Raw genomic sequence first — 23,429 nt, forward strand, 5'->3', positions numbered from 1 at the left:
TGGAAGAAACCTCAGGAAGAGCCGAAGAGGAGGGATCCCTCTCCCAGGACAGACAGACGTGTAATGAGTGGCGTGTGTACAGAACAGATCAGCAAAAGAAAGGGGTCATGACTGTATCTCCATACACCCACATTTGGCCAAACAGGTCTCAGTCATTCTCAGCCAACTTTGCATTTTTAATAAAGGGTCTCAAAGGTAAAAGTTGGGTGTTTTAGCCTTTAGATACTGAGAAAGTGGTCTTCAACAATCTCATGAATGCTGGAGTCTTATTTAAGTCGCTTCCTGTTGTGTGAGACAAAGGGGTCATGACTGTATCTCCATACACCCATATTTGGCCAAAAAGGTCTCAGTCATTCTCTCACCAACTTTGTATTTTTAATAAATGGTCTCAAAGTTAAAGTTGGGTGTTTTAGCCTTTAGATACTGAGAAAGTGGTCTTCAACAATCTCATGAAGGCTGGAGTCATATTTAAGTCACTTCCTGTTGTGTGAGACAAAGGGGTCATGGCTGTATCTCCATACACCCATATTTGGCCAAAGAGTTCTCAGTCATTCTCCAGCCAACTTTGTATTTTAATAAATAAAGGGTCTCAAACGTACAAGTTGGGTGTTTTTGCATTGAAATGTGGGGATGTTGGGTCTAACAACCAACATCCCTAATTTCCCTTGTATAGGGCACAATACCAGCAAGTATGGTCTATAGTGCTCTTTTGGATCTGCAGGATAAACCCAACATCTCCATATTAGTCCCTTTTGTGGAAAAGCCCTTTGGGAAATAAGGTCTAACAAAGACATGTTGGGTCTATACTGCAATGTTGGATCTGACCCAACATCTCAGTAAAGACCCATCAAGTCTGTATAATCCACTTGTGATAAAGGAGCTAATATGGAGTTGTTGGGTTTATAGTGCAGTGTTGGGTTTGACCAATATCTCTGTATGGACCCACAAACTCTGCCTTAGTGCCTTATAATTTTGTAGTCATGGGGAGATAACACCTGGACAAGGTACACTCTAACATCAAACTGCGCTACAGGGCCAGAGCACTACCACACCTGGGCCAGTCCTACCACTTGTCCTTGCTTTTATTCCCTGTATATGCCCTCTCAGGAAAACTACTCCCGCCATCACAAAGACTGTTGCCACATGGCCAGAGGGTGCCTCCCAGCAGCTGCAGGACTGCTTTGAGAGGACCAACTGGGGGGTCTTTGAACACCAGGACCTGGAGGTGTTCACACACAGTGTTCTGTGCGACATTAAGAACTGCACAGACACTGTCACAGTGGACAAACGCATCTGTGTCTATCCCAACCAGAAGCCCGGATGACGCGCTAAAAGAGAGAACACCGTATGGAGGGCCGACAACAAAGACCTCTGCAACACAGCCCGAGCCAACCTGAAGAGAGGCATCAGAGAGGCCAAGGCAGACTTACAGGAGTAGAATAGAGGATCACCTGAGCAGTAACCACAGCAGGCAGGTGTGGCAGGGAGTTCAGCATCTGACCAACTACAGGACCAACCTCGAGCTGCTGAAGGTGACCCCGCGCTGGAATAGGAGCTGAACATCTTCTTTGCCCGCTTCGAGGTCTCAGCACCAGAGACAGCACCACTACACCACACGGCCCATAGCAGCATAAACCTCACAATCGAAATTTATGCTGTTTTTATTTTGCGAAATAATATTTCCCACATTTCTGGGTAAATTAGTAAATGTAGTTTCTCTTTTTTGAGTTTATCTTATGCAGACAATGAATTTGAAAGCTGAACACTTTGGAGGCAGTGACAGAGCAGAGAACATTGTCCAGATTCAGGTCAACACTGGACAACACCAACCACCCACTGCACTTCAGTGATAGACTGCTGTCCCAGAGGTGCTCCACAGACAGACTGGGAAGTCTTTTGTCCCCCATGCAATTAGGTTGCACAACTCTCTGGATGACGATTGATCCATAATGTCATGATTTGGTCGTTTTGATCTTTTGTTTAATAAATATATTTAAGTTTTTTATTCTTGCATTTGGGTCCTGCTCCATTGTGTTTCCTTAATTGGACATGACACATAATGTCAACTGAACCCTGACTTTTGTAACCCATCGGCCCACTAAAATGATACACTTTTTTTTGTTTTGTTTTTTTTTGTTTTACAAATTGTATATTTTCTCTTCCTGTGACAAAAAAAATAAAAATAAAAATACACTTAGTTACATTTTAAAATGGTTCACACTAGTAAAATCAGTAATCAATCAATCAAATTTTATTTGTGTAGCCCACATTCACAAACCACAGTTTGCCTTGGAGGGCTTTACAATTTGTACAGAGACAAGGCCTTCTGTGCTTAGAACCTCGGTTCAAGTGAGGAAAAACTTGCCCCCCATAAAACCCTTTTAGCAGGGGAAAAAAGGTGGAAGAACCCTCAGGAAGAGCTGCAGAGGAGGGATCCCTCTCCCAGGACGGACAGACGTGTAATGAGTGGCGCGTGTGCAGAACAGATCAGCAAAACAAAGGGGTCATGACTGTATCTCCATACACCCACATTTGACCAAACAGGTCTCAGTCATTCGCTAGCCAACTTTGTATTTTTAATAAAGGGTCTCAAAGGTAAAAGTTGGGTGTGACAGCCTTTAGATACTGAGAAAGTGGTCTTCAACAATCTGATGAATGCTGGAGTCATATTTAAGTCACTTCCTGTTGTGTGAGACAAAGGGGTCATGGCTGTATCTCCATACACCCATATTTGGCCAAACAGGTCTCAGTCATTCTCCAGCCAACTTTGTATTTTTAATAAATAAAGGGTCTCAAAGTCAAAAGTTGGGTGTTTTAGCCTTTAGATACTGAGAACGTGGCCTTCAATAATCAATCAATCAAATTTTATTTGTGTAGCTCACATTCACAAAACACAGTTTTCGGTTCAAGTGAGGAAAAACTTGGCCTCATAAAACCCTTTTAGCAGAACAGCTCAGCAAATCAAAGGGTCATGACTGTATCTCCATACACCCACATTTGGCCAAACAGGTCTCAGTCATTCTCAGCCAACTTTGCATTTTTAATAAAGGGTCTCAAAGGTAAAAGTTGGGTGTTTTAGCCTTTAGATACTGAGAAAGTGGTCTTCAACAATCTCATGAATGCTGGAGTCTTATTTAAGTCGCTTCCTGTTGTGTGAGACAAAGGGGTCATGACTGTATCTCCATACACCCATATTTGGCCAAAAAGGTCTCAGTCATTCTCTCACCAACTTTGTATTTTTAATAAATGGTCTCAAAGTTAAAGTTGGGTGTTTTAGCCTTTAGATACTGAGAAAGTGGTCTTCAACAATCTCATGAAGGCTGGAGTCATATTTAAGTCACTTCCTGTTGTGTGAGACAAAGGGGTCATGGCTGTATCTCCATACACCCATATTTGGCCAAAGAGTTCTCAGTCATTCTCCAGCCAACTTTGTATTTTAATAAATAAAGGGTCTCAAACGTACAAGTTGGGTGTTTTGCATTGAAATGTGGGGATGTTGGGTCTAACAACCAACATCCCTAATTTCCCTTGTATAGGGCACAATACCAGCAAGTATGGTCTATAGTGCTCTTTTGGATCTGCAGGATAAACCCAACATCTCCATATTAGTCCCTTTTGTGGAAAAGCCCTTTGGGAAATAAGGTCTAACAAAGACATGTTGGGTCTATACTGCAATGTTGGATCTGACCCAACATCTCAGTAAAGACCCATCAAGTCTGTATAATCCACTTGTGATAAAGGAGCTAATATGGAGTTGTTGGGTTTATAGTGCAGTGTTGTGTTTGACCAATATCTCTGTATGGACCCACAAACTCTGCCTTAGTGCCTTATAATTTTGTAGTCATGGGGAGATAACACCCTGGACAAGGTACACTCTAACATCAAACTGCGCTACAGGGCCAGAGCACTACCACACCTGGGCCAGTCCTACCACTTGTCCTTGCTTTTATTCCCTGTATATGCCCCTCTCAGGAAAACTACTCCCGCCATCACAAAGACTGTTGCCACATGGCCAGAGGGTGCCTCCCAGCAGCTGCAGGACTGCTTTGAGAGGACCAAATGGGGGGTCTTTGAACACCAGGACCTGGAGGTGTTCACACACAGTGTTCTGTGCGACATTAAGAACTGCACAGACACTGTCACAGTGGACAAACGCATCTGTGTCTATCCCAACCAGAAGCCCCGGATGACGGCGCTAAAAGAGAGGAACACCGTATGGAGGGCCGACAACAAAGACCTCTGCAACACAGCCCGAGCCAACCTGAAGAGAGGCATCAGAGAGGCCAAGGCAGACTTACAGGAGTAGAATAGAGGATCACCTGAGCAGTAACCACAGCAGGCAGGTGTGGCAGGGAGTTCAGCATCTGACCAACTACAGGACCAACCTCGGAGCTGCTGAAGGTGACCCCGCGCTGGAATAGGAGCTGAACATCTTCTTTGCCCGCTTCGAGGTCTCAGCACCAGAGACAGCACCACTACACCACACGGCCCATAGCAGCATAAACCTCACAATCAAAATTTATGCTGTTTTTATTTTGCGAAATAATATTTCCCACATTTCTGGGTAAATTAGTAAATGTAGTTTCTCTTTTTTGAGTTTATCTTATGCAGACAATGAATTTGAAAGCTGAACACTTTGGAGGCAGTGACAGAGCAGAGAACATTGTCCAGATTCAGGTCAACACTGGACAACACCAACCACCCACTGCACTTCAGTGATAGACTGCTGTCCCAGAGGTGCTCCACAGACAGACTGGGGAAGTCTTTTGTCCCCCATGCAATTAGGTTGCACAACTCTCTGGATGACGATTGATCCATAATGTCATGATTTGGTCGTTTTGATCTTTTGTTTAATAAATATATTTAAGTTTTTTATTCTTGCATTTGGGTCCTGCTCCATTGTGTTTCCTTAATTGGACATGACACATAATGTCAACTGAACCCTGACTTTGTAACCCATCGCCCACTAAAATGATACACTTTTTTGTTTTGTTTTTTTTTGTTTTACAAATTGTATATTTTCTCTTCCTGTGACAAAAAAAATAAAAATAAAAATACACTTAGTTACATTTTAAAATGGTTCACACTAGTAAAATCAGTAATCAATCAATCAAATTTTATTTGTGTAGCCCACATTCACAAACCACAGTTTGCCTTGGAGCCACTTTACAATTTGTACAGAGACAAGGCCTTCTGTGCTTAGAACCTCGGTTCAAGTGAGGAAAAACTTGCCCCCCATAAAACCCTTTTAGCAGGGGAAAAAAGGTGGAAGAACCCTCAGGAAGAGCTGAAGAGGAGGGATCTCTCCCAGGACGGACAGGCGTGTAATGAGTGGCGCGTGTGCAGAACAGATCAGCAAAACAAAGGGGTCATGACTGTATCTCCATACACCCACATTTGACCAAACAGGTCTCAGTCATTCGCTAGCCAACTTTGTATTTTTAATAAAGGGTCTCAAAGGTAAAAGTTGGGTGTGACAGCCTTTAGATACTGAGAAAGTGGTCTTCAACAATCTGATGAATGCTGGAGTCATATTTAAGTCACTTCCTGTTGTGTGAGACAAAGGGTCATGGCTGTATCTCCATACACCCATATTTGGCCAAACAGGTCTCAGTCATTCTCAGCCAACTTTGTATTTTTAATAAATAAAGGGTCTCAAAGTCAAAAGTTGGGTGTTTTAGCCTTTAGATACTGAGAACGTGGCCTTCAATAATCAATCAATCAAATTGTATTTGTGTAGCTCACATTCACAAACCACAGTTTGCCTTGGAGGGCTTTACAATTTGTCCAGAGACGACACCTTCTGTCCTTACACCCTCGGTTCAAGTGAGGAAAAACTTGGCCTCATAAAACCCTTTTAGCAGGGGAAAAAAGGTGGAAGAAACCTCAGGAAGAGCCGAAGAGGAGGGATCCCTCTCCCAGGACAGACAGACGTGTAATGAGTGGCGTGTGTACAGAACAGATCAGCAAAAGAAAGGGGTCATGACTGTATCTCCATACACCCACATTTGGCCAAACAGGTCTCAGTCATTCTCAGCCAACTTTGCATTTTTAATAAAGGGTCTCAAAGGTAAAAGTTGGGTGTTTTAGCCTTTAGATACTGAGAAACTGGTCTTCAACAATCTCATGAATGCTGGAGTCATATTTAAGTCGCTTCCTGTTGTGTGAGACAAAGGGGTCATGACTGTATCTCCATACACCCATATTTGGCCAAAAAGGTCTCAGTCATTCTCTCACCAACTTTGTATTTTTAATAAATGGTCTCAAAGTTAAAGTTGGGTGTTTTAGCCTTTAGATACTGAGAAAGTGGTCTTCAACAATCTCATGAAGGCTGGAGTCATATTTAAGTCACTTCCTGTTGTGTGAGACAAAGGGGTCATGGCTGTATCTCCATACACCCATATTTGGCCAAACAGGTCTCAGTCATTCTCCAGCCAACTTTGTATTTTTAATAAATAAAGGGTCTCAAAGGTAAAAGTTGGGTGTGACAGCCTTTAGATACTGAGAAAGTGGCCTTCAATAATCAATCAATCAAATTTTATTTGTGTAGCTCACATTCACAAACCACAGTTTGCCTTGGAGGGCTTTACAATTTGTCCAGAGACGACACCTTCTGTCCTTACACCCTCGGTTCAAGTGAGGAAAAACTTGCCCCCCATAAAACCCTTTTAGCAGGGGAAAAAAGGTGGAAAAAACCTCAGGAAAAGCTGCAGAGGAGGGATCCCTCACCCAGGACGGACAGACGTGTAATGAGTGGCGCGTGTACAGAACAGATCAGCAAAAGAAAGGGGTCATGACTGTATCTCCATACACCCACATTTGGCCAAACAGGTCTCAGTCATTCTCCAGCCAACTTTGTATTTTTAATAAAGGGTCTCAAAGGTAAAAGTTGGGTGTGACAGCCTTTAGATACTGAGAAAGTGGTCTTCAACAATCTCATGAAGGCTGGAGTCATATTTAAGTCACTTCCTGTTGTGTGAGACAAAGGGGTCATGACTGTATCTCCATACACCCATATTTGGCCAAAAAGGTCTCAGTCATTCTCTCACCAACTTTGTATTTTTAATAAATGGTCTCAAAGTTAAAGTTGGGTGTTTTAGCCTTTAGATACTGAGAAAGTGGTCTTCAACAATCTCATGAAGGCTGGAGTCATATTTAAGTCACTTCCTGTTGTGTGAGACAAAGGGGTCATGGCTGTATCTCCATACACCCATATTTGGCCAAAGAGTTCTCAGTCATTCTCCAGCCAACTTTGTATTTTTAATAAATAAAGGATCTCAAAGGTATACAAATTGGGTGTTTTTGCAATGAAATGTGGAGATGTTGGGTCTAACAACCAACATCCCTAATTACCCTTGTATAGGGCACAATACCAGCAAGTATGGTCTATAGTGCTCTTTTGGATCTGCAGGATAAACCCAACATCTCCATATTAGTCCCTTTTGTGGAAAAGCCCTTTGGGAAATAAAGTCTAACAAAGACATGTTGGGTGTATACTGCAATGTTGGATCTGACCCAACATCTCAGTAAAGACCCATCAAGTCTGTATAATCCACTTGTGATAAAGGAGCTAATATGGAGTTGTTGGGTTTATAGTGCAGTGTTGGGTTTGACCAATATCTCTGTATGGACCCACAAACTCTGCCTTAGTGCCTTATAATTTTGTAGTCATGGGGAGATAACACCCTGGACAAGGTACACTCTAACATCAAACTGCGCTACAGGGCCAGAGCACTACCACACCTGGGCCAGTCCTACCACTTGTCCTTGCTTTTATTCCCCATATATGCCCCCCTCAGGAAAACTGCTCCAGCCATCACAAAGACTGTTGTCACATGGCCAGAGGGTGCCTCCCAGCAGCTGCAGGACTGCTTTGAGAGGACCAACTGGGGGGTCTTTGAACACCAGGACCTGGAGGTGTTCACACACAGTGTTCTGTGCGACATTAAGAACTGCACAGACACTGTCACAGTGGACAAACGCATCTGTGTCTATCCCAACCAGAAGCCCCGGATGACGGCGCTAAAAGAGAGGAACACCGCATGGAGGACCGACAACAAAGACCTCTGCAACACAGCCCGAGCCAACCTGAAGAGGGGCATCCTGCAGACTGCAGGAGGAGGATAGAGGATCACCTGAGCAGTAACCACAGCAGGCAGGTGTGGCAGGGAGTTCAGCATCTGACCAACTACAGGACCAACCTCGGAGCTGCTGAAGGTGACCCCGCGCTGGAATAGGAGCTGAACATCTTCTTTGCCCGCTTCGAGGTCTCAGCACCAGAGACAGCACCACTACACACGGCCCATAGCAGCATAAACCTCACAATCGAAATTTATGCTGTTTTTATTTTGCGAAATAATATTTCCCACATTTCTGGGTAAATTAGTAAATGTAGTTTCTCTTTTTTGAGTTTATCTTATGCAGACAATGAATTTGAAAGCTGAACACTTTGGAGGCAGTGACAGAGCAGAGAACATTGTCCAGATTCAGGTCAACACTGGACAACACCAACCACCCACTGCACTTCAGTGATAGACTGTTGTCCCAGAGGTGCTCCACAGACAGAATGGGGAAGTCTTTTGTCCCCCATGCAATTAGGTTGCACAACTCTCTGGATGACGATTGATCCATAATGTCATGATTTGGTCGTTTTGATCTTTTGTTTAATAAATATATTTAAGTTTTTTATTCTTGCATTTGGGTCCTGCTCCATTGTGTTTCCTTAATTGGACATGACACATAATGTCAACTGAACCCTGACTTTTGTAACCCATCGGCCCACTAAAATGATACACTTTTTTTTGTTTTGTTTTTTTTTGTTTTACAAATTGTATATTTTCTCTTCCTGTGACAAAAAAAAAAATAAAAATACACTTAGTTACATTTTAAAATGGTTCACACTAGTAAAATCAGTAATCAATCAATCAAATTTTATTTGTGTAGCCCACATTCACAAACCACAGTTTGCCTTGGAGGGCTTTACAATTTGTACAGAGACAAGGCCTTCTGTGCTTAGAACCTCGGTTCAAGTGAGGAAAAACTTGCTCTAAAACCCTTTTAGCAGGGAAAAAAAGGTGGAAAAAAACTCAGAAAGAGCTGCAGAGGTGGGATCCCTCTCCCAGGACGGACAGACGTGTAATGAGTGGCGCGTGTGCAGAACAGATCAGCAAAACAAAGGGGTCATGACTGTATCTCCATACACCCACATTTGACCAAACAGGTCTCAGTCATTCGCTAGCCAACTTTGTATTTTTAATAAAGGGTCTCAAAGGTAAAAGTTGGGTGTGACAGCCTTTAGATACTGAGAAAGTGGTCTTCAACAATCTGATGAATGCTGGAGTCATATTTAAGTCACTTCCTGTTGTGTGAGACAAAGGGGTCATGGCTGTATCTCCATACACCCATATTTGGCCAAACAGGTCTCAGTCATTCTCCAGCCAACTTTGTATTTTTAATAAATAAAGGGTCTCAAAGTCAAAAGTTGGGTGTTTTAGCCTTTAGATACTGAGAACGTGGCCTTCAATAATCAATCAATCAAATTTTATTTGTGTAGCTCACATTCACAAACCACAGTTTGCCTTGGAGGGCTTTACAATTTGTCCAGAGACGACACCTTCTGTCCTTACACCTCGGTTCAAGTGAGGAAAAACTTGGCCTCATAAAACCCTTTTAGGGAAAAAAAGGTGGAAGAAACCTCAGGAAGAGCCGAAGAGGAGGGATCCCTCTCCCAGGACAGACAGACGTGTAATGAGTGGCGTGTGTACAGAACAGATCAGCAAAAGAAAGGGGTCATGACTGTATCTCCATACACCCACATTTGGCCAAACAGGTCTCAGTCATTCTCAGCCAACTTTGCATTTTTAATAAAGGGTCTCAAAGGTAAAAGTTGGGTGTTTTAGCCTTTAGATACTGAGAAACTGGTCTTCAACAATCTCATGAATGCTGGAGTCATATTTAAGTTACTTCCTGTTGTGTGAGACAAAGGGGTCATGGCTCTATCTCCATACACCCACATTTGGCCAAACAGGTCTCAGTCATTCGCTAGCCAACTTTGTATTTTTAATAAAGGGTCTCAAAGGTAAAAGTTGGGTGTTTTAGCCTTTAGATACTGAGAAAGTGGTCGTCAACAATCTCATGAATGCTGGAGTCATATTTAAGTCGCTTCCTGTTGTGTGAGACAAAGGGGTCATGACTGTATCTCCATACACCCATATTTGGCCAAAGAGTTCTCAGTCATTCTCCAGCCAACTTTGTATTTTAATAAATAAAGGGTCTCAAACGTACAAGTTGGGTGTTTTTGCATTGAAATGTGGGGATGTTGGGTCTAACAACCAACATCCCTAATTTCCCTTGTATAGGGCACAATACCAGCAAGTATGGTCTATAGTGCTCTTTTGGATCTGCAGGATAAACCCAACATCTCCATATTAGTCCCTTTTGTGGAAAAGCCCTTTGGGAAATAGGGTCTAACAAAGACATGTTGGGTGTATACTGCAATGTTGGATCTGACCCAACATCTCAGTAAAGACCCATCAAGTCTGTATAATCCACTTGTGATAAAGGAGCTAATATGGAGTTGTTGGGTTTATAGTGCAGTGTTGGGTTTGACCAATATCTCTGTATGGACCCACAAACTCTGCCTTAGTGCCTTATAATTTTGTAGTCATGGGGAGATAACACCCTGGACAAGGTACACTCTAACATCAAACTGCGCTACAGGGCCAGAGCACTACCACACCTGGGCCAGTCCTACCATTTGTCCTTGCTTTTATTCCCCGTATATGCCCCTCTCAGGAAAACTACTCCCGCCATCACAAAGACTGTTGCCACATGGCCAGAGGGTGCCTCCCAGCAGCTGCAGGACTGCTTTGAGAGGACCAAATGGGGGGTCTTTGAACACCAGGACCTGGAGGTGTTCACACACAGTGTTCTGTGCGACATTAAGAACTGCACAGACACTGTCACAGTGGACAAACGCATCCGTGTCTATCCCAACCAGAAGCCCCGGATGACGGCGCTAAAAGAGAGGAACACCGTATGGAGGGCCGACAACAAAGACCTCTGCAACACAGCCCGAGCCAACCTGAAGAGAGGCATCAGAGAGGCCAAGGCAGACTTACAGGAGTAGAATAGAGGATCACCTGAGCAGTAACCACAGCAGGCAGGTGTGGCAGGGAGTTCAGCATCTGACCAACTACAGGACCAACCTCGGAGCTGCTGAAGGTGACCCCGCGCTGGAATAGGAGCTGAACATCTTCTTTGCCCGCTTCGAGGTCTCAGCACCAGAGACAGCACCACTACACCACACGGCCCATAGCAGCATAAACCTCACAATTGAAATTTATGCTGTTTTTATTTTATAAAATATTATTTCCCACATTTCTGGGTAAATTAGTAAATGTAGTTTCTCTTTTTTGAGTTTATCTTATGCAGACAATGAATTTGAAAGCTGAACACTTTGGAGGCAGTGACAGAGCAGAGAACATTGTCCAGATTCAGGTCAACACTGGACAACACCAACCACCCACTGCACTTCAGTGATAGACTGTTGTCCCAGAGGTGCTCCACAGACAGACTGGGGAAGTCTTTTGTCCCCCATGCAATTAGGTTGCACAACTCTCTGGATGACGATTGATCCATAATGTCATGATTTGGTCGTTTTGATCTTTTGTTTAATAAATATATTTAAGTTTTTTATTCTTGCATTTGGGTCCTGCTCCATTGTGTTTCCTTAATTGGACATGACACATAATGTCAACTGAACCCTGACTTTTGTAACCCATCGGCCCACTAAAATGATACACTTTTTTTTGTTTTGTTTTTTTTTGTTTTACAAATTGTATATTTTCTCTTCCTGTGACAAAAAAAAAAAAAAAATACACTTGGTTACATTTTAAAATGGTTCACACTAGTAAAATCAGTAATCAATCAATCAAATTTTATTTGTGTAGCCCACATTCACAAACCACAGTTTGCCTTGGAGGGCTTTACAATTTGTACAGAGACGAGGCCTTCTGTGCTTAGAACCTCGGTTCAAGTGAGGAAAAACTTGCCCCCCATAAAACCCTTTTAGCAGGGGAACCCTTTTAACCCATCGGCCCAATAAAATGATACACTTTTTTTTTTGTTGTTGTTTTTTGTTTTACAAATTGTATATTTTCTCTTCCTGTGACAAAAAAAAAAAAAAAAATACACTTAGTTACATTTTTAAATGGTTCACACTAGTAAAATCTGCAAAAGTTATTCCTGCTGTTGTAATACCTTTGAAACTCATTGAAGGTTTCCAGTGTGAGCAAAAGCATGCTGTGGTCTGTAAGGGAAAAATCAGCTGATGAAAACAACCAGCCTATTTAAAGGGAGCCTGGGATATATTTAAATGCATGTAACAGGTTGTAAAATGTTATTTAAGCTATCTAAACCATGCTAATGAATGCTAATAAAGTACAACAAAAACAACAAGCAGGCATTCATTGCCCAGACTGCACAGATATCCAACATGTCAGTATTTTTGGATTTTACCTGATTGCTGGTTGCTGCAACACCTCTGTCCATGATTCTTCCTGAACTTTTGCTCTGATTGGCTGAAAAGTTAATGACTGCACTGATTGGCTCATGAATACTGGAGTCATACTTAAGTTACTTCCTATACTTCCTATTGTGTGAGACAAAGGTGTCATGACTATATCTCCATACACCCATATTTGGACAAACAGGTCTCAGTCATTCTCTAGCCAACTTTGCATTTTTAATAAAGGGTCTCAAAGGCACAAGTTGGGTGTTTTTGCAAGAAATGGTAAAATGGGGGGATGCTGGGTCTGACAAGCAACATCCCTAATTTCCCTTGTATAGGGTACATTAAATCAAATCAAATCAAATTTTATTTGTATAGCCCAAATTCACAACACGCAGTTTGCCTTGGAGGGCTTTACAATCTGTACAGAGATGACACCTTCTGTCCTTAGACCCTCAGTTCGAGTGAGGAAAAACTTGTCCCCCAAAAACCCTTTTAGCAGGGGAAAAAAAGGTGGAAGAAACCTCAGGAAGAGCTGCAGAGGAGGGATCCCTCTCCTAGGATGGACAGAAATGCCCAAACGCAGCCATGATCCATGGAAACCTGGAGGACGAGAAAGCACAAGGACTCTGTGGAAGCCAGTGTAGAGAAGCCAGAACAGGAGTAATATGATCTCTTTTCCTAGTTCCTGTCAGTAGACATGCTGCAGCAGTCTGGATCAGCTGGAGACTCTGTACAGACTTATTAGGGCAGCCTGATAGTAAGGAATTGCAATAGTCCAGCCTGGAGGTAACAAATGCATGGACTAGTTTATCTGCCTTTTAGAGACAGGATCGTCCTGATTTTAGTCATATTATGTAGGTGAAAAAAGGTAGTCCTTGAAGTTTGTTTTATGTGGGAGTTGAAGGATATGTCTTGATCAAAGATACCCCCTAAATTCCTGATGCTGGTGCTGGAGGCTAAATTAACGCCATCCAAACTTGTTATATCATTAGATAGTGCACCTCTAAAGTTTTTAGGGCCAAGAACTATAACTTAAGTTTTATCTGAGTTTAAAAGCAGGAAAATGCAGGTCATCCAGGTCTTTATGTCCTTGATACACGCTTGGAGTTTAAGTAAGTGATTGGTTTCATCTGGCTTCATTGATAAGTGTAATTGGGTGTCGTCTGCATAGCAATGAAAATTTATGGAGTGTTCCCTGATAACATTTGCTGGAGGGAGCATATATAAGGTGAATAATATTAGTCCAAGCACAGATCTTTGAGAGACATCATTAACATGTACAAACTGAAATTGGTCAGATAAGTAAGATGTCAGAACTGAACTAGGACCTGAACCCAAATGCACAACTCGGGAGTCAAATCAAACAAGTTTTTATTATCGATGTTCAACGAAAAATCACTCACACGGAGGACAAAACACAACTTCTACAAGTAAACCAAAAAACACTCTTGCGATGGAAAAAGCAACTAACTAAAACACTGACTTGACAAAGTAACAAGAAAAGATACAAAAAAACCTGACAAGGTAGGGGCGTGAAACAATTACTGTGGAATCAAGGCGAAGGCGTGGAGCTGGTTCCTTGTGGCACTGGAAGACGAACTGGCACAGACAAAGGGAGACACAGACCATAAATACACAAGGTGAGGGGGAACAGGTGGAAACAATCAGGGCGGGGAAGACAATCAGACTGGTGGGAAACACAAGGGGAAGGGGCAAGTTACCTGAAATGAGAGGAGAGAAATTTCAAAATAAAACAGGAACTACAAGACAACTAAATTCAACCAGCTTTCTTAGTCATGACATAAGACTGAAAGCAGTTTAATGCCAATTAAGTGTTCCTGTCTCAAGATGTGTGTAAGAAGATGTGATGGTCAATGGTATCAAATGCAGCACTAAGATCTAACAAGACCAGAACAGAGGCAAGTCCTTTGTCTGAGGCAACCAAAAGATCATTGTTGACTTTCACCAGTGCTGTCTGTGTGCTATGATGTGCTCCAAAACGTGACCGAAAATCCTTGTATAGGCTGTTGTTTCGAAGGAAGTCACATAACTGGTTGGCTGCTGTTTCCTCAAGGATCTTAGAGAGAAAAGGAAGGTTAGATATAGGTCTATAGTTTGCTAAAACCCCTGGATCAAGAGTAAGCTTTTTAAGAAGTAGTTTAATTATGGCTCGTTTAAAGGACTGTGGTACATATCCTGTTCATAGAGACAGGTTGATCATATCTAGTAGAGACGAGTTAATTAAAGGAAAACATTCTTTGAGCAGCAACATTACCAGCAACTAGGGTCTATCCTGCTATGTTGAATCTGCAGTCTCAACCCAACATCTCCATATTAGCCTCTTTTGTGGAAAAAAACTGTGGGAATTAGGGTGTAATAAAGACATGTTGGGTGTATACTGCAATGTTGGGTCTGACCAATATCTTTGTATGGACCCACCAACTCAGTATTATTCATTCATCTTCTAACCGCTTCATCCTCTTGAGGGTCGCGGGGGGGCTGGAGCCTATCCCAGCTACATCGGGCGAGAGGCAGGGTTCACCCTGGACAGGTCACCAGACTATCGCAGGGCTGACACATAGAGACAAACAACCATTCATGCTCACATTCACACCTACAGACAATTTAGAGTTACCAATTAACCTAGTCCCCAATCTGCATGTCTGCATATTCAGTGCAATTAAATAAATATTGCTGTTGTTGCATTTGACTTGCTGTTTTTTGGAGATACTTACGGTTACGGTAACTTAAGTTTTTTTACAGGATGTTTTGGTTGCCAAGGGGTGAAAGGAGAATCAATATTTGAAGTTGTTTAATTCTCCCAATGGTTTTCTTTTGTTAGTCACTTCCTGAAGAAGAGGATGATGGCGCAGATTCGCAGTGAGCAGGAGGTGTATCTAGGATCCATGCTGTATCTTGAGAGTGAGAGAGACAGAGAGTCTCAAGTAAGTGGATGTTCTGAGACGCGTTGGATTTCCACTTAAAGAATCAGATAAGCCCGAGCAAAAAGATTAAAACGCCTAAAAAGGGGCCCCTAAATAACAAAACTGAACCGTCTACATAACTAAACTGGATGACCTACGTAACCAAACTGAACTACCTAACTAATTAAACTGGATCTGACTTGTTGACTAAAAGAAGAAGAGACACACTGACCTAAATTAACAGAACTGGATTTGCAAAGAAAAGAAAGACATTTACCTTGGGAGTGAATTCAAAAGGATTGTAAAGGAAACTGTGACACTACCTAAAGGAAAAAACTGTAAAGATGGACTGTTTAATTTCATCTTTGTGTTTTATTTGATATTGAGTTGATATTGAGTTGAGTTGAGTTGAGAGGCTGCAGGGTGGTGTATTTCAGTTCCCAGTTATCCCATTTTATTTTTTTGATTGAGAAATCTAAGCTAAAATCCTAAGAAAGAGGGAGAAATCTTGATTTATTGATTTATTTCTTTTCTCTTTTTTTTTATGAATTCTGTCTCCATTACATGGCATTCATGTTTTGAATGCTCCTTACTGGGCCTATTCATGTAACTATTTACATTCATGTAACTATTTACTTAACAATTGGCTCATTACAAGTAGTGGTTACACATGGAAAATGTAGCAAGTGCTTTTTTCCAGTTTTTAAATCCAGTATTGACAAAAGCTAGGTCTATACTCTTGGCTTGTGCTGGTTTCCCTGTCTTAAAATATTCAGAGCAGTGAGAACACAGAACATCATCAGTACTCATACTAACAAGCAGCCAGGGATACTTCTCATACCATGCTTTTTGGAATGTCATTGTCCGGTCTTTGAGTACTTGTTTTTGCAAAACTTTAGGGTCAGGCTGATTTGGCTTTGTATATGTCATTATCATGTCAACTTTCTCTCCCCCTGTGTCGCCTCCTGTCCCTCCTTGTTCTGTCCCTGCTTCTTCTGTCTGTATTCCTACTGTCTCTCCTTCCTCATGCAGTCTTGTTCTACTGTGGCTGACCCCTGGCAGATCCCCTCTTGACTGACTAGGGCCTGCCTCACTGTCATCAGGAATTGCCTGCAGACCTGGAGGATAATGTTGACATTTTAAATCTTATTTTTTATTTCACTTAACAGTTTCTTATCAAAATAACGTTATACATAAAAATTAAAAAGCAACATTAAAGTTATTCACCTACAGCCTAAAAAGTATTTTATTTTAGATTTAGCCTACTTCAGGTAAGAGCAAATGCTGTTTATCATTGTCAGACTAGCTAGTCAACACGATTACAAAAGGATTATCTGCCACATCTGAGAAAGTCAACAGGCAACAGGTGTAGGATAGACTACTTATATAGTTTGTTTTTGGAAAAAGCGCTCTGATTGTTTTTTTTGTTTTTTTTTTTTGTCTTCATTTTGCTGCTGTGCACAACAGGCACAGGTGGAGCTACCAGTTCCTCTTTAGGACCCTGGGGAGTGAGAGTTGTGTCTTATGGTGTGTTCAGTTTCCACTGAAAGTCGGAACTTGGAGCTCAGAACAACATAACCCCAAAGTTGAGTGCTCCCAGCACTTCCCAGCTGTACAAACATACAATAAAACATGTAAGTACTGTTTACATGAGTAGCAGATAGCATGAATCTTATGTCGGGCTGGTGAGATTCATCTGATATTCCGAGTTGGAGATCTGACTTCGGGGGAGGGGCGGGTTCTGATTAAAATTCTGACTACACCACACAGCCCACAGCAGAGTAAACCTCACAATTGAAGAGCATGAGGTGAGGCGCACACTGCGGGCCGTCAACTGGAGGAAGCCGACTGGTCCTGATGGCGTCCTGGGACACGTGCTGAAGGACTGTGTAGATCAGCTGTCTAGAATCTTCACAAAGATCTTCAACCAGTCCCTGGCACAGTCCACTGTCCCACTCTGCCTGAAATCCTCACCAGTAGTCCCCCTGCCCAACACCACATCTCTAGCCTCACAACTACCGACCAGTGGCACTCACCCCAGTGGTGATGAAGTGCTTTGAAAAACTGGTCTGGAGTCACATCACAGCAGCCCTGCCCACCAGCCTTGACCCCCACCAGTTTGCCTACATAGCAAACCAATCCACAGAGAACGCCACAGACATAGCTCTCCCTACTGCACTATCACACCTGGAGCAGCAGAGGAACTATGTGCGGACGCTCTTTGTGGATTATAGCCCTGCATTCAACACTATCCTCTCTCACAAGCTATTGGTCAAATTGGGGGAACTGGAGCTTACACACACAACCTGCATGTGGATCAATAGCTTCCTCTCTGATCACAGAAAGAGGGTCAGAGTGGGCCACCACACATCCACGGCCCTAAGCCTCAGTACTGGCTCTGCCCAGGGCTGTGTGCTGAGTCCCTTGCTCTATTCCCTCTACACACTTGACTGCTCCCTGTCCATCACAGCAACAGCATGAAGAAGTTTGCGGATAACAGCACAGTGGTGGGGCTCATCTATGGGGGGGCTGGGGGCGAGTCTGCCTACAGAAATGAGATGGAGCAGCTGTCAACATTGAACAGGGCCAACAACCTGCTCCTCAACATCTCAAAGACCAAAGTACTCATCATAGACTACAGGAGAAAGAAAACAGAGATCCCACTATTAATGATCAGCGGGGACTGTGCGGAGAGGATGACAGACTTTCTGCCTGCTGTGAGTCCACATAGAGGAGAGCATATCTTGGAGCGTGAACACCTCTGAGCTGCTGAAAAAGGCCCAACAGAGATTATACTTCCTGAGAATTGTCAGAACAAATAACATCACACAAAGACTGCTGGCGTCCTTTTATCATGCCTCGATTGAGAGCATACTGACATACTGCATGTGTGTATGGTACACCAACTGCACAGCAGCTCAGAGGAAAGTGCTCCAGAGGGTCATCAACACCGCCCAAAAGATCGTCCGCTGCCCACTCCCCAAGCTGGAAGAACTACGCATTTCCCGTTGTCTCAAAAAAGCACAGAACATTATAAAGGACACCCAACATCCCTGTCAGTTCCTTCAGGCAGATGGTACAGATCAATAAACACAAGCACAAGACTTCAGACTTCAGAATATTTATTGTACCCTTGGGTAAATTCGGTTTACAGTGAGTGAGTCATCTCGTATTGTGAACACACAGAACACCACAAGACAAGACAAAGTGACGGCAGTGCTTAGGCTAAAAGAACAAAGAGGATGGCCTCAAGATAAAAAGCAAAGTAAGTTTGAACATCAGTAGATAAAAAGGCCTAAAAATGCGTCCAACCAAGCCAAATGATAAAGATGTGCCATTCATAAAAACAAGATAAAAGAAACAGTACAGGAAATAAATACATAAGTTATGTTACAGTTCCTCTCACTTGTTAATAGCGCTGATGGCTGCTGGTACAAAGCTGTTTTTGTAGCGTCTGGATTTACAAGCAGGTACTGTGAACCTCCGACCTGGTGGGAGCAGCTGAAACTCACCATTAAGGGGGTGGGAGTCATCTCTTACAATAGAGTTAGCTATCCTCTGTAGCTGTTTAGCATACAGGGATTCTGGGTGAAGCTGAGACTCTCCAATCAGCTTGCTAGACCATTTCACGATTTGGTTTAAACAGTTTTTGTTTTTTAAGGACACGTTTCCAAACCATGAAACAAGACAGAAAGATAAGACTGATTCAATAAAAGCACGATAAAACAAGGTCAGCATGGTCCTGTCAATGTTAAAAGTGGACAGTTTTCTCAGAAAAAAACAGGCGCTGGCATCCTTTTTTGTGCACAGCTTCGCAGTTTGCCTCAAAGTTCAGTTTGTTGTTGATGACAGTTCCAGGATATTTGTATGTGTTGACACACTTCACTATCTGACCTTTTAAAACTGTGGCCTCTTGATTTGAAGCCCTGTTTTTACGAAAGTCAATGATCATGTCTTTTGTTTTGGAAATGTTCATCCCAAGGAAAGATTTACTGCACTAGTCAAGAAAATCATTAACCACTGGGCCATGGCTCGTGTCATTGTTTTTCAGCAGGCTGACAATAACTGTGTCATCTGCGTACTTTAAAATGGTTCTATCCTCTCTGCTGCTGCGGCACATGTTTGTATAGAGGATGAACAAGAGAGGAGACAGCACACATCATTGTGGGGAGCCAGTGGAGGATGTAACCTGATCCGAGACAGCTCCATTCACTCTCACTTTCTGTGTCCGGTCAGTTAAGAAGTTCAAAATCCAACACACAAGATTGTTGCTTATGTTAAAATGCTCTAAAAGCCTTAAGGCTAAAACATGGGGTTGGATTGTATTAAAAGCAGATGAAAAATCAATAAATTAAAGTCTCACATGTGTTCCTTTCCCCTCCAGATGTTTAAAAAGCAAATTTAATAAAGTAACTGTAGCATCTTCTACCCCTCTGTTGGGTGTATAAGCAAATTGCATGGGATCAAGGTCATGCTCAGTTTTCTTCAAAATTTCAGATCTAACAATTTTCTCAAAACATTTCATTACAATCGATGTCAGTGCGACTGGTGTGAAATCATTGAGGGTTTTGGGAGAACTGATTTTTGGGGCAGGAATAACAACAGCATCCTTCCAGACTCTTGGCACATGCTGCATCTTTAGAGAGTGATTGAAAATGTGCTGAAAAACAGAGCTCAGCTCCTTTACACAAGGTTTCAGCAAGCGGCCACAAATGTTATCAGGACCATAGCTTTTATTTGGTTTAAGGGAACAGAAGGATTTTTCAACGTCCTTCTGGGAAATAAAAAAGTGCTGATTGTCACTCACTTTATGACTCACCTCCTGTATTTCCTGACTAAAATCAAAAGCATCGAAACGTGTATAAAAACAGTTAGGTGCATTTGCAAATTCAATGTCTGACTAAAAGCCATCAAAAGAGATGATACTGCTGGTTTTAGAGTATTGAAGGCCTGCAATGGCTTTCATGCTAGACAAAGCAGATCCAAGATTATTTATAGCCAGTTCTCCAACTTCCATTTGTAGTCCTGCTTTACTTTTAAAATCCCAATTTTCACCTCCTTAGTGGCTGTGTGCAGCTTGGAGGCTGCTCCATGTTTAAAAGCAAGTCTCTTGGCCTGTATACAAGCCCTAACTGACCTAGTGACCCATGGCTTATTGTTGGGAAACACTTTTACACGCCTGCAGGGAATGATCATGTCCCTGCAAAAGGTGGCATATGAACAAGTGACATCCGCAAGTTCATCAAGATCATCAACACAGGCTTCTTTAAATATGTCCCAATCAGTGCAGTTGTAGCACTCCTGCAAGCAAAGCACAGCCTCCTCAGTCCAGTCCTTAATGTCTCTTGTATGGACCTTTTCCCTCTTTAACACAGTTCTGTATGTAGGCAGGAGATGCACACAGTTGTGATCCCCCGAGCCCAGGGAGGATAACGGGAGAGATTTATATGCCTCCTTAACAGACCCATAGCAAAGATCAATAGTTTTATCCTGTGTGGTTGGACAGGTTACATATTGATAAAAGTCAGGTAGTGTCTTTTTAAGGGAGACATGGTTGAAATCACCCAGTCTGAAGATCGGTGCATCAGGTGAGACAGATTGCAGTTTCTGCACCACATCATGGATAACACTGCAGGCAGAAGAGGCATTCGGATGTAAATAAACTGTTGTGATAAACAGTTGCGGGAACTCATGGGGCAGGTAGAAAGAACGCAACGATACACATGAAAGTTCAAGTTCAACATGTGGAGTACAGATGCGCTCTCTGACAGTCACAGATTTAGGATGACAGTACTGTTGATTTACATAGAGACAGACTCCACCTCCCTGTGATTTCCCCGTTACCTCTGAGTTTCTATGCTAACAGAGTGGCGCACCAAAGCCATCAATCAGCAGGTCTGCATCTCGATCACGTTCAGTGAGCCACGATTCTGTAAAAGTCAGAATCCCACCGTCTTTAAAATCCTTCAGAAAGCGGACGTTTCCCTGAAGTTCGTCCATCTTATTCTGGAGGGACTGGGCGTTCCCCAGGATCATCGAAGGCAGGGGAACCCGGTTGAGCCTCAGCTTCCTCATGCGTAACCGTACACCTCCCCTCTTTCCTCGCTTCCTCCTTCGGCTTCTCTCCCTCCGTTTATCACCACCAGTTCTTGCGTTAGGCAGTTTAAGGATGTGATCCGGAATCTGTGCTGTGATATCTGACACATCAGCCGGCACTATGTATTTAAGTTGGAGCAGTTCATTTGTGCTATACTGCAGCCTATCATCGCTAACAGTCCAGCTGTCATTCAGGACGAGCAGGAGAAACAGTAGCCAGAAACACACCGTAGAGCGAAGAAAGTCCATTTTAGCCATGCTGTCTATGAAGACTCCACAAGGAGTGTAAAGGAGAACATGAAACAACTTACAAACAACTACAAACAACAAACAAATAAAAATACGAGGATGCCAAACTCTCTGACGGGTTGCTGTGTGCGCAAGCGTCCCAGACCCAAATAGACTCCAAATGCAATAATAACCCTCAATCTTGCAAAAAAACTATATGCAATATACTGTTTTTATGCAATGACTGGGTGCATATGACTGTGTGTTATGTATGCTGCTAATGTTGTTATATGTTTATAATTATCCTTTTTTAGATTTTTAATAGACTCAATGATGCACTGACTGGAGAGCACTTTAAATGTCGTTTTACTTGTGACAATGACAATAAAGACCTATTCTGTTCAAGTGGGTCCATACTGAGATGTTGGCATTTGGTTTTAGGGAGATCTTGGGTCCGTACTGAGATGTTGGCTACAGTGTGGACATTTTGGGCTTCATTGTGTAGATATTGGGTGTCATGAAAAAGTCCACTGCCCCCCTTAACTTTTATAGGAACTGCAAGATTTTCAGCTTTTCACAGGGATGTTGTAGAAGCACCTTTTTTTTCCCAAAATGCTGAGAAAAATCCCAGGAGGTCGGAGCTGCAGTCAAAAAAATTTTAGGACCTCAGGAAAAGGGTCAAAAATAGGGTCAAAGGACACCCAACTTTGAAATCCACTTTTGCAGTTTTAACATCCAACTTTGCAGTACTAACTGAATACCGGACCCTAATTAGGGTTAGGGTTAACTTATAAAGTAAATGTTCAAGTTTCGCTTTCACTATACAATTCTGTCTGCCACAGGGTATGAACCCCCCTTGGAAATGAATGGCATCTGCCATTATGCAACCAAAACTATAAGAGGATTTGTTTTCTCAGGTAGGTATTGGTAGCAAATAACTGTGAGTACTCTTCCCAGCTAAAGAAAAAGAGTTCTGCTGAGGCAAAGACAGAAAATAAGCATGTGTTTCCCCCAACCACAGAAACTTGAGAGGGTTCACAACCGACAGTTTTCATTCTTCCTACTAGATCGGTAAGGTACCAGGTGTTATACTGCGTTCTCTTTACCTTGGAAGTCGGAGGTCGGAGCTGGGAATAATGTCATACCCGAGTTCACAGCAATCACAGTTCAAGCTAGGTTAGCCAGTGTAAGCAATACCAGTTGATAACAACACATTATGCTGTATTCTGCGCACACAAACACTGTAGCAACATTTCCACAGATGACGGTCGGACAGAACTGTGTATGACTTTTTTTTTAGACAGAGGTGCGAATTAACAGTAAATCAGTACAGCTTTCATTACTGTTGATGCACAGAACATCCATCTTGGATTTTGAGGTTGGGTTGGTGACTTTCCGCATTGGAAAGCCGACTTTAGTGGGTGTTCCAGTTGACATTTACAACTGCGAACTTTGAAATTCCAAATTCCTAGTCCAGATGGAACGCACCATTTTACTCTGCCTTTATTGTAGCACTAAGATCAGGGGGTTTTTTTTTGTTTGCTTGTTTTGGTAAATTGGTATTCTTAATGTTTCTTGCATTGGACATTAGCGAGGCTGCTAGCTAGAGCCATGTTGCTAACACTAGCAGCTAGAAAATGAGCCATGAAGCCAGGACCAATAAAATT

General features: G+C 42.5%; 1 protein-coding gene across 1 annotated transcript in view; it reads left to right on the forward strand.

Moving 5' to 3' along the window:
• Nucleotides 1–4,306, forward strand: part of LOC125902008 (uncharacterized) — a 63,400-nt gene extending 59,094 nt beyond the window's left edge. The window contains exons 7-8 of the mRNA XM_049598091.1: nt 1,108–1,245; nt 3,973–4,306. Coding sequence (XP_049454048.1) covers nt 1,108–1,245; nt 3,973–4,306 — 472 coding nt within the window. The remainder of the gene's footprint in view (nt 1–1,107; nt 1,246–3,972) is intronic.
• Nucleotides 4,307–23,429: the final 19,123 nt, after the last annotated feature.

The sequence above is a fragment of the Epinephelus fuscoguttatus genome, linkage group LG15 (genome assembly GCF_011397635.1).
Source record: "Epinephelus fuscoguttatus linkage group LG15, E.fuscoguttatus.final_Chr_v1".
Classification (NCBI taxonomy): Eukaryota; Metazoa; Chordata; class Actinopteri; order Perciformes; family Serranidae; genus Epinephelus; species Epinephelus fuscoguttatus.